Below are 19,954 nucleotides of genomic sequence, written 5' to 3' on the forward strand. Positions count from 1 at the left end.
GCACGTAGCTTTTTAATTCCCAATAATCGTCTCAATGGTGATGGCTGTAACTGCTTAGCTTTGAGTAGCAGGTGAGGTCCAGATGTCTATGGTTACCTCTACTCTCTCAGCCTTCTCCTTGGTGTCTTTTTCTTTAGCGGTCAAAGTACAGTTGCACTAAAGTGCTGTGTAGGGATTCGTGTGTCGACACAGAGCGCTGTGCGTCAACGAGACGGAAACATAAATCACACCCGAGTGAACTTTTTACTGTTTTCACCATAATCCGTCTCAATCTCTGCTTAGAAGATGCTTCAGTGCCTAGATGTGTTGAAATACGGCCTCTCTGTGGGCACTTTGGCCCGTTTCCAGACAAGCATGCGACGTTTGGTTCCTCACTGTATCACCTGGGTTGTTTTTTCGGTGCATCCACTATCTCTGCATTGTCCTCCATCTTGTAAACACTGTAGAATGTAAGCAAGAGGGTCAAATTTCATCAAGCCCCTTCGCGTTTTTGTAACTTTTTACTTTAATGTATTTTGTGCACCTTTGAATCCTATGTTGCTGTTTTTTTTTATATTGCCATTTTTGTTACATTCCTACTTGCACACTTGTGAACGATAATTGAGTACAGGTAGACAAGTAGATATTCATATTTGTGTTCAAATAGTTTTCCATAGACCTTGGCCTCAAACAGGGTTAGTATTCTTCTACATCCCTAGGTTTTAGTAAACACTAAAAATGCTGCGATGGAATGTACATTTCAATGCTTCAGGCATGTTGTCACTCACAAACAAACAAAAACTCTGCCTGTGTAGGTCCCAGGTTCTGTTAAAAAAAAACTAAAAACTCCAGATTAACACACTGCAGCACTACATGCATTTTAGCAGTCACTGTAGTTTGAAGTCATTTAACTCAGAGCATTTGTTTAACCATCACATCTTTATTAATTATTAAATAGGTGTTTCTTTGGAGACATTGTGAAAAAACACACAGGAAATAAACAGGGAATGTACTTAAATGAAGAAAACACAAATGAATGACTCAGAATTAAAACATACTTTCTTGATGTGAGCTGAAGTTAGTTTTAAGCCTATCTATTCTATTCAACAAAGCTCTATTACTGGCTAAAGTGATTGGCAGACGCTATAAAGCACGCTGTGAAGTCTTTATCGTGAAGCTGATATGTGCCTCAGGCTCACGTACATTAAAGTATTTTAGCATTTATTGATTATCTTCATATGCTCATCTACTTCTACACTGCAAAGGAAAGTACTGACACATTTGCATACCGTATCTGTTGTGAGACGAGAATAAGCATTGCTCTAGTTAAATCTGCTTAACCACATTGATCACATTTTTTAAATTGGACTAGCATGTCATGCTAAAGTTGTTCTCATCCACTACTGATGCCAGCGTGGCCCCAAAAACACTCCTAAAGTGACATTCCTTGTGTTTTCACAGATTCAAAGTTGTTGACAAAGCAATAGCCGATTTTGATATTGTTGCTTGCACCGAAACACCCGAAATCAGAGTGACCACTTATCACAGACAGTACGATAAACAAAGCAGGACAAAAATGACATCAAGCTAATTACTCTATTTTCTAACAAAGAAACACAAGAAATCACAGTAAGAATTAAGTTAAAAAAAACAGCTATTGAAGGAATTTTACCGCTTCAACGCTGTCTTTGCATCCCACAATGCAACGCGCAAAAAATTTTCCAAGTTCAAGTCGCATGACCATTTCTTAACAACTCCATTGTTGATGGTGGACACAAAAACAAACTTTTGAGCGGCAATTTCTGCCTTTTACATTTGTTTGTGAGTAAATCTTGAGAACAACTTTTGCATGAAATACAGGAACAGTTTATTAAATATGTGTTATGTAGTTAAGCAACTTTAAAGTTCACCAGAAGTGTTTAATAATGATAACAACGGCCTTCATTCACAGTGATTTTTTTTTTTTCGTATACATTTAACGACTGTGTTGAATGTGCATTCCTCCACATGAGCGTTACTGTTAGACAAAACTGTGTCTTCATTGTGACAACAAACCACAAAGAGTGCAACATCTAAAACTTGTCCATGCAAAATTGCTGTTGCAGCCATAACAAAGTCAACTATTGCAATAATATTTAAGAGTCTGGGAGAAAAGAGCACCATGTCAGAACAGACCAGCACAATGAGTTGTGTGAAGTGATTAAGAGGAAGAAGGAAGTGTCACTATGATGGAACACATGGGTCAAGTTTTGAGGGAAGTGGCTCTCAACTAATATGTTAAGGTTTCATTTATACATATTATTAAAAAATAATAATAATAACTTGCTGGAATTATGACTCTCAACTAGTCTGGCTGTAGAATCCACCATTATTGAAACAGTGTGAACCTGACATAAAACCAAATATAAAAAAAAATCAAGTGTGTGTGTGTGTGTGTGCGTGTGTGTGTGTGTGTGTGTGTGTGTGTGTGCGCGTGTGCGTGTGTGCGTGTGGGTGTGTGGGTGTGAGTGATTGTAATTTGCATTGTTTTTTCTGTCTTAATGTGCTTATTATGAGTGGCTGTGCAGAAATAATAATAGATGAGTCATCAAAGAGTGTGTCACTTTTGTGTGTAACTGCCTTTTCATCTCTGACGGTCGGCCCACACTCTCAGACACACATACACACACACTTGCTTCAACTATTCAGCCAAGGTTTGTAATGTTGGACCGACCACCAGGGGGTGCTACGATGCGATGTCCGGAGCGACGAGGGATGTAGTCATCAATTTGTGCACCTAAGGTAAACATAAATTCAACTAATGAGTAATGGGATATTACTGTATATGGATGCCAAGTAGGCGCTGGTGTACAGTGTGTGGTACTACCTGAAAGGCTGAAGTTGGACTGGTGCAGGTTGCGGATTGGCGGTGGTTGGGTGGAGGTGGGTGAAGTTTTGGCAGATGGAGATGGAGTAATGTATATAGGAGCAGCGACACCATCATAGACAGGGCCATCGTACGCTCCCCGAGTAACACCTAAGTTACTTTTCACCTGGAGAGAGAATGCACAAATGCAATACAAATGCTCAGTATATGTAACATTGAAAACGTCAAAAAACATCGCAATAAGGAATCTCAACTTTTATTTTGATAACGGAGCACATTTATTTGCCATACAAACCATCAAACTACAGTCTTTTTAATGTGCTCCACAGTTGATTGTGTGTTTACTATGCCATACCATAGTAAAATAGGGGGTACCAACCTTTCTGAAATTGAGATACTTCATAGGTACTGTATAGTCCAAAGGGCTACCAGTTAGAAAAGCACTTATTAAATACTAACATTTCACGTTTTCACTTTAATTAGAGGGTAAGATAATAAGGAAGGCTAGCAGTAACTTAACTATGGTAAGAAATGTTAAGGTTTCAACATGAAACACTTTATTTCTCCCAATTTATGCAATTTTGTTTCATTTTCATTACATTTCATAGATGTTCTTATTTAACTAGCCACTAACAAACAACTTTTAACTAATGATGTTAAAAGCCCTGCGATGGACTGGCGCCCTGTCCCGGGTGTACCCCCGCCTTACGCCCAGTGTGAGCCAGAGACCCCCGCGACCCTGAAAACAGGAACAAGCGGGTCTGAAAGTGGATGGATGGATGGATGAATGTAAAATGTAACAATTGTGTCAGATTCTGATTCTGATTCTGATCATTTACGAAAATCTACCTTGCAGTTTTGAAAATATATCATATTACTGTATATATAACATACCACTGATTATGCACCAAATCTATGCAACAATTAAAAATATTTGTCCTAATTTTTCAGTGAAGATAAACATTTAAAAATGGTTAATTTACTCCAAAAACTGTTAGCAGTATTTAAATCTACTTATTACATCTGTCATATGTGTTTATCTTTGTGAGTTTGAATCCTGAACGGTAAATCAGATTTTAGATAGAGCTCATTGGTGGCTAGAGCACCTGAGGGCACCTCACATGGTCCATGCGGGCTCCCTGGGGCCCACTGGCACCGTGTTGGTGACCCCTGGTGTAAAACATCCTGTAAATTAGCAGAGCTGCTATTACCTGGTCTCTGAATTTCAGACGCTGATAAGCAAAGTCCGGGAAAGGCTTGCGTGGAATAAATCGCCCATTGCCCGGTTGAGCCTGGAGCTGGCCGTCTTCATAAACTATTCGCCCCTGACTCAATACCAAGGCGGGGCCGCCTCGACACTCCAGACCCTCAAAAATGTTGTAATCTGAAGCCTGAGGAGTGACAAAAAATACAAGTCAAAGAAAAAATCAAGCAGTGAAAACTTCTTCCAGCGCTGCCTTCCCTTTAGCGCACTGATACCCTTCATTGTCTAGGCCCTCCTCTGCTACGTTAGCACTTCATCACAAAGCATGATAAATGCCACGAAATGCTGCATTTGAGAGCATGGGGGATGAATAAATGCAATGCTTGAGGCACACAGAGACAGAGATAAAGTGAAAGTCGGGGGATGGGTAGAACAATTGTACTGCAGAATGGATGGGGGAAAGAGGGATTATAACCTAAAGCAGGCACCAGTCTGGATTAGGTCCTTGGGGGTGGCAAAAACAGATGGAATACATTAGATGGAGTCTATCAATTGTACTTTAATGTATCCCGTTGCTTGTGGAAAATATTCAACTTCTTTAATAATTCTGCCCAGTTAAAATCCATACTTTTCAAATGCATTAATGCAAATGTATTCAATTATAATGTCAGACACTCAATTTGTCTCGACTCTTACTGATTGCAGGATCATGCAGCCATGATAAGAAGCTTCTTTTTACTTCTGAAACAGATTTGTATTATGAGACTTTTGTGAAATAGAGTATATTCTCAAATTATTGAGCATGATAGAAAATAAAATACTGTACTATTTACATCAAAGCCTTTTGTACAGATTTTTTTCTTTTGAATATATATTTGCATTCAATTACAAATGTGTGTTTTAGGACTCATGGGGAACCCATTTGAGAATTAACAGAGGTTTTGTTTGGCATTAGAGTAGTAGTGTTTTTCAGGTGTGGACCCCGTGTGGGGTCGCCTGGAATTAAAATGTCTGGCAGTCTGGTAAAAAAAAAAATATTACTGATTAAAATTTTATTTTTGCATTTTAATATTATTTTTCAATTTAACACATCGCACACAACAAATATCAAAGAACTGTATTCTATACTTAAACTTTCCTAATTATAAATCTCGTTCAAATAAAATGCAGTACAAAAATGTCCTGTCACTTTGTGCACTAATCCCTCCTACTGTGTATTTGTATCACACTTTAATAAACATGACTACAAACTAATTTTTTAAAGGTAAAAATAAGTTCACTGCTTTAGGGGTTAACAGTAGGAAAACTACTGCAGTGAAATAATCCACTGTGCAGTGATCTTTTTTAGTTAACTTTTTTTTTGTATTGTGATTGTCATACTTCTTTGTTCACATGTAAAAAAAAACTGGATACACGAGAGTAAAGGCATTTTGTGGTTTGCTGGGTAAACTTTCTCTTTATTTGACCTATTTTATACCTCTTTTTTTAAAGTTATGAACCTAAGAAACAGGGGTTATTTGTATAATGTGTGCACTCTTTGAATCTACGGCATCAGAGCATTTTTATTATACTACATCAGTAAAGCCAGATTCAAACAAAAATCAATGTGAAGTAAAAAGGATGGCATCAGATTCACCTTCAGTGACCTTTCCTTTTGTACACTTTTTCTCACTTTGAACCTAAGTTCTCCCTTCATGCCGTATCGCTCCATGCATCAACAAGCTTTTTTTCGTAGTTGTGCAACCACCCTGATATATATATTTTTAAACTCTTTTTTTTTGTCTCACCGAGTGCTGAATTTTGGCAGAGATGGTTTTGACACTGTCAGGGTCCCAAATGACAATGTCAGCATCAGAGCCCACAGCTATCCGTCCTTTACGTGGATAAAGATTGAAGATTTTTGCAGCGTTGGTAGATGTGACAGCTACAAATTGATTTTCATCCATCTTCCCCATGGCCTGAGAGGCAAAAACAAACATCCAAGAGTTGAATGCAAACATTACAAATCCTCTGCAAAAGACAAATGTTTTCATTGCTCACCACTGCTTTATCCCAGACAAATCCCATTCTCTCCTCAACTCCATTGGTTCCCTCTGGGATCAAGGTAAAGTCATCTTTACCAATCGCCTTCTGGGAAGTACTGTATGCACAATGTCCACTGCCCACGACCTGCAGATCTCCACTGCATAAAGAAGACCAATTAAAAACAGATTACTTCCAATAATGAACAATGTTCACTATTGAAATTTATGTTCAAAACTGTTTGAAAAAGCCAGCCTGGTAAAAACAAAGTGTATCCACTAGATGTCCCCATGGAGCATGCAAGTTAAAACCTGCCAAATAAAGTTGTCAAGGTGCAATCCAGCTTTATTGTCCAAAATATAAGATACAAAAAATAAAAGGAAGCACAGAAGTAATAAAAAAAAACACAGGAAGAGAATTTTAGAACAAAAATATATAAATAAATACAAGTCAAACTACTCAAATTTTTTTTTTTTTCTTTTTTCACAAACACCAGGATTGGATGGATGTGTGATCACGGAGCTATGCTGCCTGCGTATTAAAATTGCATATTAAAAGCAACTTTTTTTTTTTTTACTGTCAGGTGTATGATGCTGCGTTCACAGTGAATACGTCTTCTGCGGCACCGGACTCGTCTGCAAGTTTTGCAAGATCATCGTCAACAAAGACTCTGAATGGCTTTCATCATGCCAAACAGTCGCTGCAGTTCAATATTTTTAACTCCAGCAAATGTATAATGTAAATGACGAAAAAACGAGAGTGCGCTTGCACAGCCAACGCTCTTGAAGCGTGGATCGGACCGCACCGCCGCACAGGAACGATTTTGCATCTGTATCCATTGACTTTGTATGTAATCTGGATGCACAAACATTTTGTGACGCATCCGGTGTGAACGCAGCATAAGGGCCAAAACTCCAAATGACTACCATACATGTTAATTGATAAAATTTGCAGGCAAGCAAGAAAAATTCACACATGCTCATGGAGAACAAATTTGAAAATACAAGATTCAACGCCTTCTATCTTATCAACTGTGTCAGTCCCCTTCACACCTGGTGACTCCATCCATCTTCTATACACATCAACCAATTACAGAAACCAACAAGAGCTCTCAGATAGCACAAACCTCCACTCAGATCAGCTCACCAAATCTCATTTAAATCAGTTCATAACTTTTTGAAATACCCTTGCTCAAAAACTTCCCTTGCATACTGTATGTACAATACTGTTACGACTGTGGCCGTAATGAGAGCTGTTTGTATCTTGTATTTTGTTTTGGAGGAGAGTGAGTGCTCTGTCGTCGTGTGGATCTTTGTCTGTCTCTTTTTATTTTTCCAGAGTGAGTGCTGTGAGTGGATCTTCGTGTTCCAGGTGTCGCTGTCTGATTGGAGGAGACAAGCTGCACTGATTGGTCCTCCACCTATAAAAGGCAGCATGCAGCTGACTTCGGGGGGAATCTCTGACAGCAGCACACCTCGTTGTTCCCAGCCTCCAAAGACTGAGATCTTTGGTTAGAGTAATGACTTTATTCAGTTTCTCTGCCTTTGTTTTTTCTGTTAGTGATTTTTCTGGATCTCTAGAAACGTGAGCGTTAGACTGGTCTCCTTAGTTGTGATCCTGTTTTTTTGTTCTTTATTGTTTTGTAAAATATTGTTGAACACTATAAATTGTAAATATACCTTATGTCTGTTGTTTAAATCATTTATTTGGGGACTGGGGACAAATCCCTTCCGGCATAATATGGTTATGTACTTACCTCCTAGACGGGTGCATAACAAATACCTTCTGGATCATCTTCAAAATCAAACTAATTCTTCCTTTTGGCATTGTCTATCAGCTCACAAAATGTAATTTTAATCCATTTAGAACCTCTTGAGATATTAACAAACAGACAGAGACAGACGGACAAAGGCAAATGAGAACATTACCTTCTTGGAAAAGGTAATTAACGGGTTTTTGGATCGTGGGGTGTCAAAGGACCAGAAAAAATGCATAAATTCTCAGCAACTTCTAAAAAGTTATACTGGCTGGAAGTTAATTGGTTTGTAAATGGTAGCATTTCTCAATTTATGTTATAATGTGACCTATAGGCTAAAACACCTGTAGAAGATAATTTAATGCCTACAAAGACTTATTGATCATGTTTCACAAACCCTTGGTACTGGTGCTTGGCAGTATCATTGCTAGCATCAGCTAGCCTTCAATAGTAAGTAAGTAAGTAAGTAGTTTATTTATAAAGCGCTTTTTGCAGATAAAATCACAAAGTGCTGTACAGAGTTGTGGTAAAAGTACAAGTGCAACACAATAGAATAATAAAACAAGAGTGCATAAATATCATAAGAACAGCAACATTAAAGGACAAATAAAAATTAAAATCCAGTTAACTAAAAGCTTTTCTGTAAAGTGAAGTCTTCAGCAGTTTTTTAAAAGTGTCCACACAGTTGAGCTCCCTGAGAGACTGGTGCAGGTTATTCCAGAGTCTGGGAGCTACAGCCTGGAACGCCAGGTCTCCTCTGGGTTTAAATTTAGTTTTTGGGGTCTTTAGGAGACCCTGACCTGAAGACCGAAGGCATCGCCCTGATGAGTAGGGGTACAACAAGTCCGAGATATATTTAGGGGCCTGACCATGTAATGCTCGGAACGTGAGAACTAATATTTTAAATTCTATGCAAAACTTAACTGGAAGCCAGTGCAGAGTAGCAAGAAACATTTTACTTGTCCAATAAATACAGTTGTTACTCTGTTACAGTGAATTATAGTTATAGAGTATTTATTAAATCATAGGTTTTAGGATGAAGTGAAAATATTGGGTCTTATTTTTCCTTTGTTCTCATATCTGAGGCATTTCCTAAAAATACACAATGAACACTCAAATACAACAATAGTATCACAGAGCCGGCATGACAACGTGATCCGCCCTGAGAAGCTAAAGTTGCAGAAAGAATTGGAGCTGGTTGGGAGGAAGAGGAGGAAAAGAGGTAGAGACACTTTGTAGTCAAGGCAACAGATGATGATGAATTCTAGTTCCTGTGCTATTTATGGAATCCAGGGCAGTAAAAAAAATGTGTGGTTGTGAGTTCTGTGCATTGTGTGTTCTCGTGTGCATGTGAGTGTGACTAAGTTTAGAGGGATGGTGGCTTTTACTTCAGGCACTTCTTTCACATCGATAGATTACAATTTATCCTTTTGCTTCTTTTTCCCTGGATTAAATTAATACATGAGACAAACTCACACTTTTCATAATCAGGTACGTTTGAGTTTTATCCTGTTCAATACTCACCTTCTCTCCATCTGTTTTACTCTGCTCTGACATTGGGCATCAAATTTGTTATTAATGGAAATTTATGGGTAAATAAAAATGCAGAACTCTTCTCTAGAGTCACAAAGGTGATCACATTTCACAATATTATGTACAAAATTAGCATTCTCTGGTATAATTTAGAAGAACTTTAATACGACTGGCCTTCAACGTGTAAATTCCGTGCCAGGAATAAAGTTTTGTGTCACGGATCAATCTCTGTGATCTTCTTATGAGAATACATGTTACCTTGATCAGACTCAGAATATTTGACGACTCTATGACGACTGTGGTAAATGTACTTTAAAAGTGTCTTTTAAACTGTGCCTTTAGTTTATTTGATGGTTAATCTATCATTGGAAGCCAGCCAGTTAGTATTCAGTATTTTACCCAAGGACACATCAATCACATGGACAGGTACGGCCATGGATTCCAACCCCCAACCTCTGAATCAGTAGCCAATGTACATGTGCGACTTCGTGTGTTAATTGGGTTTGCTCTTCTGCACAATTTAACTGGACCAGTATCTACTAATGTTGGTCTACTGTAAAATCTAAACCATGATTTTGATTAAAAAAAATGGCATAGAATTGGAAATCTTATGTACAAATTGCTCAAAGGTGAAGTTGTATTTATATTTTAAAGATGTTAATGGAATTTTCTATGCTTACTATACGTTCTATACTTACAGCTTTTTCATTTAACTGTGAATTTAAGAAGTCTCTTTTGCTGTCTGTGCTTCCTTCTATCTGTCACTCCTCTACCTTTCTCTCTTTCCTATTTCCTGCAGATATCCTGGCTTTGGAGCAGACAGATCCGAACTGTGGTTACCAAGCCGACCAGCTTGGCATTCTTTTTATCCTGTTCTGATCTGTCCTTGACTTCAACTGACCCCAGTTAATCAAGGATGAGAATTTCCACGCATGTGTCTCTTTGTACTCAAATTCTTTCCCCTACATTGTCACTTGTGCTTACTTATGTAAAAATTTGAGATTGGCGATATTATCAGCCACTATCGGCCATAAAATATGATATTTGTTGATAATGGTATTGGGTTTTTCTACCAACATTGAAAGACCAATATGTGAGACTACATTACAAAAACAAATATGGCACTTTTTAATAACTGAATTTGAATAAGTTTTCTTTTTTTTTGCACAGAAGATATTTATTTGTGGAATACATCCTTTTGGGCATCACATCAAAAGTAGCCTGAACCTTGTATTTCCATGGAGATATACATGCTGTAACATTGGACATAAAATGAGGTAGGTGGGGAGGGGATCTGTGTGTATATCGGTATTGGATAATATCAAAAATATAACGTTGAACCCGTAGAAATGTGTAAAATAATTTACCATGGGATGACTGCATTACATTTATTGTAATAATTTGATATGTATTGTTGTAATTTGCTGTAGATCAAGGGTGTCAAACTAATTTTTGTTCAGGAGAAAAATACAGAGCAGTTTGATTTCAAGTGGGCCACAGATTCTATGCACGAAAACTAGTAATTTCAACATTATTATGCCTAGTTTACTTCTACTTCTACATAAAATACAAAATATGTAACAAACCGACAATATCCAAGCAGAAATTGATAGATATCAGTCCCAAAACGATCTTCACTTAAAATTTCATAAATTTTGTCACCAATTTCTAATAAATTAAGGGAAATATTATTTCATAATTTGAGGGAATTTTAAAGATTTGGTAAGAAGTTTTTTCAACAGTTTAAAATTAAAAATGACTGCAATCATTCGATATAAGCACCGAGAAAACTGTGAGCACCTGCAAATATTGTTAATTTTCATTCATACAATGATTAATGTTTTCTCTGTCATTTTTAAGTTCTCCTGAGGGTTGAATTAGATGCTTCAAAGGGCCGGATTTGGCCCCCGGCCCATGAGTTTGACACGTGCTGTAGATAAACTTACCAAGCCAGCATTGTCTGGAGGTGTTCAGGGGTTGTCGGGTCAGGACTTAAAGGTGGTGATGTCACACAAGCAGCCGCCTTAGCCCAGCTTTTGCTCCAATAGTGGGACCCGTCAGTGGCCAGGCCAGCTGTGATTGGCTCCCCAAAAACCACAGCACCTGGAGGTGATGACAGTCAGATCGTAAAGTGATGAACGGAGAGATATTGTTCAATCATGAGTGTAAATGTGGACCTTTTCTCCGAGCCTGTGTGATGGTGTCAGCAGCACTCTTACTCATCACCTTAGTGATGTAGACGGGACAGTTCACACGGTTCCCCAGAGTAATGGCTCTGAACACTGCCTCAGCCTCCAACTGCACGAAAACAAGGAGAGTTCAAACATATTGAAAACTGGATGAATCTAAAACTTTTATGATTGTATTTTTGCAAAATTACCTCTTCAGGACGACTCAGAGGATGGCCTTCAGGGCCGGTGATGCCCATTCCCAGGATTTTACTTTGTTCCTACAACAAGTGAGACTAGTATTCATACAATAGATCAGTGGTTCTTAAACTTTTTTGGCTCCAGTTGAAAATTCTGTGAAAAAACAACTAGAGCATAATGATGGAATAAATGCACGTTTTAAAGAATCTCATTTTGTAAATAAGTGGAACTAAACAGTATTTAGTGGCTCCTGAATAGATTCATTTCTACAGTTTTGATCAGTCTTGCTCCCTGATGTGGGAGCAAGACTGACCCTTATATTTTCAGTTCATGTTCTAATCAAGATCATTTCTATCATCATATTGTGTGGTTTTTGTGTCATTGTGAGTGTTTTTGATGTCATTTTGTGTATTTTGTTGTTGTTTGTCTGTTCTTTTTATGATTCAGTATATTCTTCTCTTATTTTGTGTGTTTTTGTTGTCATTTTTGTGTGCGTTTTTGGTGTCGTTTGGTTGTTTCTTATGTCATTTTGTATGGTTCTCTGTTATTTTTGTGTACATTCTAATTTCTTCTAGTACTGTATATTCTCTATTTTTGTATTTACATATAATTTCAACTCTGTGTGCTGCTATTCTTTTCTGTAATGCTGCTCGAAATATAATTTCCCTGACGGAGCCTTCCCAAGGGATTAATAAAGTGTTCTTAGTCTAATCTAATCTAATTTTTCTCTCATTGAGTGTGCCTTTGTTGTAGTTTTGTATGTTGCTGGTAATGGCAAGTATTTTTCCCTTAATTTGTATGTTTTTGTTGTCATTTTGTAAGCTGCTGGTAATATTCAGTGTGATTATAATTTTCAACTAAAAATAAACACTGCAATAGATATCAGCTGCCTATGATGTGTCACTTGTATAACATTGTTATTATTGCATGTTGTTAGGAATTCATTGTGATTGATTCTGTTTTTCTGTCATCTATTCTTCTAAGTGGTTTCATGACATTTTTCTTTTGAGGATATGTTATATCCACATTTATATGTATTAGATATCCCATTATTATTATTAATTATCCAATTTTATCTCTGCACACAGTGCAGTAATTGTGCTATTAATCTTAGATCATCCCTGTGCGGGCATTATCAGCACCGTCACCCTTACCATCGTAATCACCATTACATCATCATCATTAGTACGATAACAGTCTATAGTAATGGTGGCCTGAACGCCTGTCATATTCAGTCACTGCAGCAGCAGCAGCAGCAGAAGCATTTAACCCCCTCGTACTTTGTCGCAGTCTCTTTTTCTCAGAGCTTCAGCATTATGTAACAAGAACTTCTTGCGTGGAGGTTATGAGGCAGAAGATTGGAGCTTTTACCTGTGCGATCAGGTCTCCATTTTCAGCATGAACCAATACCACTGCACCCAGCTGCTTCAGGAAGGAGAACGCCTCATAAAGCTGATAGGATCATAAAATAACAGAAGGGAAAAAGATGCACATATTTAGAGATATGGGAAAAAAAAAAGAAAAATGAATGATTCTGTGCAATGTTGGTAAAAACAAACAAACCTGAGTGTCTGTCATCTGGTACACATCTTTATAAGCCATGTAGACTTGAAAAGAGTTGATACCTGATGAAACAGGAAACGGTGTAAAAATGAGGAATAGTAAGAAATCAGCAGCATCTCACAAATTTGATATGCCACAAAAACACCGACCTCATGAAAGCATGAAAATAAATCTATGATCCAAACTCTGAGCCTCAAGCAACCAAAGTTATTTATATAGTGTCTTTCCAAAAAGAACAGGTTTTCCTACTTGATACTCCATTACAATGTTTCTGAAATGGGGGTACGCAAAGACACTACAGGGGGTACTTGAGCGAGAGAGAGAGAGAGAGAGAGAGAGAGAGAGGAAAATTCACAAATAAAAGGTCAGTTTTGGACCCCAGGCATGAGATGACTGGAAATGATGAAAACTATAGAAATAAATCTATTCAGAATCCACTAAATCAGTGTTTTTCAACCTTAGGGTCGGGACCTCATGTAGAGTTTAAATGGGGTGGCCAGAAATTTCTGAAAATTAAAATAGATTTTTGATATTTTTTCTTAATTGTTATTCTTTTTTAAATTAAAACAACACACAATCTTAAATAACTGTATTTCTATACCTTCCCTTTGTGAAATATAAATCTAGTTCAACTAAAATGCAGAAAGAAAATAAAAAATAAAAATATATATATATATATTTACATATATCTGAGCTCAAACATGATCAAAAACTAATTCTAGAAAAAAAATGTCTTTGGGGTCACCAGAAATGCTTGATATCAAAATGGGGTCACGATCCAAAAAAGGTTGGTAACCACTGCACTAAATACAAGTGTTGTGGTGGTCAAGACCGGTCTTAAAGGTCTTGGTCTCGTCTCGGACTTGGAAGCATTTTGACTCGGTCTTGTCTTGGACTCGGGCTGCCCGGACTCGGGATTTTCCGTCAAGACCGTTCGAGACCAGCACTAATTCCTGCTATTTTTAAACTTTTTTATAATGTGATAATAACACGGAGAAGAACGGGATAAAACAATCCTTTATTCATTATTTAATCCACCCCGTATAATAATAATAATAATAATGCATCAGTTTTATATAGCGCTTTATCATAGACACTCAAAGTCGCTTTACAGAATTAAGGCATTATTCTTTCACTCCACACTTAGTGGTGGTAAACTACTATTGTAGCCACAGCTGCCCTGGGGCAGACTGACGGAAGCGAGGCTCCCAAGGTGCGCCATCGGACCCTCTGACCACCAACAACACTCACTCACACACTACATTCATACTAGGCAATGTAGGTGAAGTGCCTTGCCCAAGGGCGCAATGACAGATCCCACTGGGTGACTGCCACCCCACTGTGACACCTGGAATTCTCAATGGTCTCCCATCCAACTACTAACCAGGCCCAGACCTGCTTAGCTTCCGAGATCTAACGGGATCGGCCAATGACAGGCTGGTATGGCCACATGACCATAATGACCACAACCTTCCTTAATGTGACTGAGTGACATGTGTGACACACTCATACGTGTGTGGCTACGGTGTCAGTTTGGACCAAGAAAGAGGGTACTTGAACCAAAAAGAATTGAGAACCACTGCTCCACAACATTGAAAAAGAGACACGATTTTCTCTCTTCTCTCACACTGAGAGGATTCAGCGTTCGGCCAAGCTGATCATTCTGTCTCTATTGCTTTTGAAAAGCCCATAAATTGCAGCAATGACCACATTTCTAAAAGGCAGTGGCTATCCGTACCGTATCAATATACCGACATTCTATCCGTACGCAGGGCCCCTATTTGGCCAGTTTAGGTCACGTGACTAAGACTAAACCTAACCCTAACCCTAAGAATTGTTACAATATGAGGTTATAACCAAACATTAACCCTAAACCTAACTCTAAGGCGATACGTACGTGTACTCCGGTAACTGTAACAATACCACCGGGTGTTGTCCGCAGGAACCATACAAATAGACACTTTCTTTCTAAAATCTTAAAGACAAAAGAAATGGTTCCACACCTTTTTCTTGAACCAGAACCTCCAGCTCGTCTTTGACAGCTTCGTCCCACTGAGGGATGTCCACGTGCAGGGAGTAATCACAGCAAGCATTTTTATCTGCAGCCTCCTGCCAGTGTTCAAAGGCCTCGAGAAGACTGTCACCGGGCTGGGGGGTCACATGGTCAACTGAAGAGTAGAAGTATTGGAGATCAGGTTAGTATTGCTTTGACCAGAGATGCAATCAGGTTATGATGCATTATGTCTGATTTTATTTATTAAGGTTATCAGCACTCACTGATCATAGTAGTCCCCCCAGCAAGTGCAGCTTTGGTACCATGGAGGAAATCATCAATGGGCTGTGTGCCCAGGTAGGGCTTCATCAGACAGGTGTTCACATCTATTCCTCCTGGTATGACCATGCGACCATTGGCCTCAATGACTTTAACAGCCCCAGGAACAACCAGGTTCTCCCCCACCTGTCTGCCAAGTAACAGAGGGATGGACACATGTAAAGAGGAAAAGAAAAATGATGGAAGATGCTTTGGATGACTGTAGCCATCTGTTTCAGTATCGCGTCCAACTGTTGCTGTGCCTCTATGAAAGGCCTTCCCTCCAGGTTTATTTTAACTTCTTTTTTAAAAACTTTTGATTTTCCTACACATACTCATACTGATTAAGTTTAGTTTTTTTTTTTTTAAATGAATAGAAGCAACAATGGAGGGGCAGGACTAGATAAGATTTACAGTATTAACTTCATCCACTTATTCAAACAAGAGGATATTATTATCTATGTTGTTATTTGGCTGTCTCTTTACTTTTTGCCTGAGCACTTTGTAAAATGTTTATTCTTTCAACCTGTAAATGAATATAATATAAATAAAAAAATAAATAGAAAACCCCCTAAATAAAGACCTTCCTCTAATTAATTCAGATATTGATGAGTGCTTGTGTAATGCTCTTAATGATCCAAGATCTAAACGCTAAATCTCACATATTCTTGGCATTATGTATTGCTAGGGATGTCCCGTTACAACTTTTTCACTTCAGATACGATACCGATATTGCAGCTTTGCGTATTGGCCGATACCGATATCAATCCGATGTGATATCAGCACGAATCATACATACTTTTAATAATTATTTTGTAGGGTGGAATGTTAGAAAAGGCTTGATCAAGTGATGATACTCAAACAGAGAACAATAGTCAACAATTCAAGTTCACTTTAGTTATTTTTACTGTCAGTATATGGTGGGAACACTGAGGGCGGTGACAAAAAAAAACAACAACTTATCAGAGCGCTTATATTGGAGGTTTTAGATGCAGTCCTATAAAATCCAATATTTGTTTTCTGGCTGATATCGGACCAATATCCAATATCAATATCGGATCGGGACACCCTATGTATTGCTGCTAAATGTGTGACACACTCACTTGATGAGCCCGTCCTCAATGTAGACATCAGCATACAGTGACTGATCATCATTGACCACTCGACCTCCTTTGATCAGCAGCTTTTCACTCTGTGGGGGGGGCATTTGGATATATTACACAATCAATTACATAATTCATGACCTCAGGATGAAACTGAGAGGTTGATGGAAAAAGTGTTACCACGCCGGTGCTATGTGGGTGTAATCTCGGACAGAGGATTAAGACATTACTATTTGTTAGATTTGTGTTATGACTGACACATGCTTTAGTAAATAACTGTTGCATTCCAATCTGCAAAACCTTTTTTGGACAATCAGCCTTTTCTGGTGCAGGAGTAAAAACATGGAATAGCCATGATTTTAGTGAATTTAATAACGATATTAAGTCATAGTTTAAGGAGTAACAAACAGAAACCAAGCGCTGACATTACTGCTTTACCATTTTCTTACTTTATTTGTATTTTCATATGTCCTACATGTTTTAACTTATTACTGTCTTTGTCTTTTACTATTTTGTTTTTTAAAACTTCAACCTTTAAAAAGCTCCCATGGTGTTGCAAGTTATCATTTTGCTATAGGAACTTGTTGCATCTTGGACCTGTGCATGATTAAATGCATCAATGTCTCTGTGTGTCTATGTTGAATAAATGTTAAATAAATAACTTAAATTGTGTCATTTTATTGGTGGATAAATTATAACAGATATTTAACAAGTTTATTCCAATTAGCATTAGTTCAGGTATTTAAACAAACTCATTGTGTCCTTCTAGATTAATGATTCGTACGTGTACCTACTGTAGGAGATCATTTATTTTTAATAAGATCGCTTTCCTAGTCTTATAACAATATGTCGACGAAAGAATGTTTCCATCCAGATAATAAAATGGTGAAATTGTCAAGAATATATATATAAATTTTTCAAAAATATATATATAAATTTTTCAAAAATATATATATACATTTTTCAAAAATATATATTTAAATATTCATTTATTTTTATTAAAGTTGAGAAGAGCTGATTTAGCCGGCCTTGCAATAACACTTAGATGTTTGGTCGCCATGGTAAATATGAGTTTATTCCATGTGATGATACATGACAGTCCTGAGCCATCAGCGCACACAGCAACCTTATCCACGAAGGATACATGGAACATGTGGGCCAGTGCACAGTGCTCTAATCTCTGTGTGAGTGTGTGAATAAATGTTGTTAACAAAACAAAGATAAAAGGTTAATGTTGGCTAAAAGAAAATGAAAAAATAAAACACTAACATTGCTGTGCATGAGTTTTTGTGACCGTCTGTCGCTGACAGTCGGTGTGAGAAAGATTATTACTCAACAATAAACCGGTGGAAAGATCAAACTGCTGTTATACTATCAAATGTTACATGTGAGGGTCTTTCATATATGAGGTTATAATCTGAGCACAGGTTTCAGCACTGGACAGCACTGATGACCAAGCCCTGCAGGTGGAGGAGGCTGGTGGGTTTTATTCTACATGTGGGGGGGGGGGGGGGGACGATGGAGGAGGGGGGTAGCTACGTACGACGCTGCTTGGCGCTGTTTGGAACGCGCACGGCTACAGGAAGGTGACTTACCGCTGCGTGCGCGCCCAGTGGCACATACACAGCAGCACGAATACAGCACGAAGATTAGATCCAAATAATGCACCATGAGCGGGTTAAACAATAGCATTCCATGTGCTGTGTGCCGCTGTCCTCTTCAGCACCACAGACTCAAACCATCTCCACTTCCATTGAAGCAGTGGCGCCTCCAGAGTGAGCCTTTGTTTTTAGGGGCCTATTTTAATATTGGAGTGGCACATCCAACACTAAACAATGGATTCATGAATGGGGCTTTATAGTTATAACATAAATAGAACCTGTTAAAAAAAAAAAAAAAAAAGGCGCTGAAGGCATTTTTGTGTTTCTACAAATAGAACATTTCATTATTTATGCATCTGTTATAGCTACGCTATGTGTTGTCCTGCTGCACTGTTATAATAATATTTGGTTATACATTTATATTTTCTTCTCACCTCTTCATCCTGGCTCTCCGTCCCTGGTGCAAACCGGACCCCAGCACCAGTTCTCATGTCGCCTCCTTTCACTGGAGAATCACCCGGGGACCCATCACGGCCATCACCGGGTGTCTTTCTCAACGGGTCTCCGGTATCCAAAATCCTTTCCTTGCTCCCACTTCTAGGGGTGCGGCTCCCTTTCCTTCCCACTGCGTAGTTTTCGAAGTCAATGGTCTTACTGTCAAATGCGCCCTCCACGGAGCTAAACATGCCGAAGGATTTCCTCTGTTTGGCTCCGGTGGTGATCGGTCCCGCCAGGTAGACCGGCAGCTCGTCCTCCCGGTTCCATTCTCTCCTGCAGTCAGACATGATGTGCACCGTAACGGTAGAATCCCGATCTGAAGCTAGGATGGAGACAGTTTAGCTCTTTTTTTTTCCTGATTTTTTTACGCGTAACCGGGTCACATGCGTATACGTCTCTCTCCAGGCCAGCGCACAGTGTCTACGCAGAGCTTCAGACAGCCTCACCGTCACAGACACACACAAGATGGGGCTGTGGAATGTGGAAGGAAGAATGCATGGGTCTGCTCACATTCAGAGTGTGCCGTGGACTCCATCCGTGTGGGATTCTCTCTTTGTCTGATGCTGTGGGGGCTGTGCGTGAGGGGGTCACACCATCAGAGGATTAACCAGCATGTGCCATCTTTTAACCTACATCTGGGGACACGTCATGTGACTCACTACAATATTTCACAGTCTTCTTAGCAATTGTTCACAATACGACAGACCACGTGTGTCAAACTCAAGGCCCGGGGAGCCAAATCCGGCCATTTACAGCATCCAATTCGGCCCGCAGAAGAAAGTAAAAATGACAGAGAAAACATTAATTGTTGTGTAAATTACAACAATGTCACTTATTATTGTCATTTATCATTTTAGCAATAACTTACTTCTGCTTTTATAACATTGCAAACACTAACCATCCCGAGTTTGTTTGTGTCAGCATTTAGCTATAGTTTACATCAAAGCATAGTAATTTAAAGCAGCATACAATTTATTAAACATCTGTTTATTAACTATTCTTTTGATGTTTCTTCATGTATACTCACACGTGTTTGTTTAGTGTGCAGGACCATCATTTTCTGCTTTGTCAGAGTTAGTGATGTCACCAGAGACATTTCTGGGCCAAACCAACCGAGGGGGATTTGGAACACGGAGGCTGTGCTGCTAC

General features: G+C 38.6%; 1 protein-coding gene and 1 pseudogene across 1 annotated transcript; both read right to left on the reverse strand.

The window, feature by feature from the left end:
• Positions 1-1,707: 1,707 nt before the first annotated feature.
• crmp1 (collapsin response mediator protein 1) lies at positions 1,708-19,473 on the reverse strand. The gene is made up of 14 exons (XM_028449619.1): positions 18,742-19,473; positions 16,707-16,795; positions 15,570-15,754; positions 15,296-15,460; positions 13,293-13,354; positions 13,101-13,181; positions 11,741-11,809; positions 11,538-11,658; positions 11,307-11,463; positions 6,090-6,231; positions 5,837-6,007; positions 4,057-4,236; positions 2,846-3,011; positions 1,708-2,755 (listed from the first exon to the last, which is right to left on the reverse strand). Exons 1-14 carry the CDS (start codon positions 19,090-19,092, stop codon positions 2,664-2,666), a joined length of 2,031 nt encoding a protein of 676 aa, XP_028305420.1. The 5' UTR covers positions 19,093-19,473; the 3' UTR covers positions 1,708-2,663.
• Positions 14,629-14,746, reverse strand: LOC114472390 (uncharacterized; annotated as a pseudogene).
• Positions 19,474-19,954: the final 481 nt, after the last annotated feature.

Source organism: Gouania willdenowi, chromosome 1 (genome assembly GCF_900634775.1).
Source record: "Gouania willdenowi chromosome 1, fGouWil2.1, whole genome shotgun sequence".
NCBI classification, from domain to species: Eukaryota; Metazoa; Chordata; class Actinopteri; order Blenniiformes; family Gobiesocidae; genus Gouania; species Gouania willdenowi.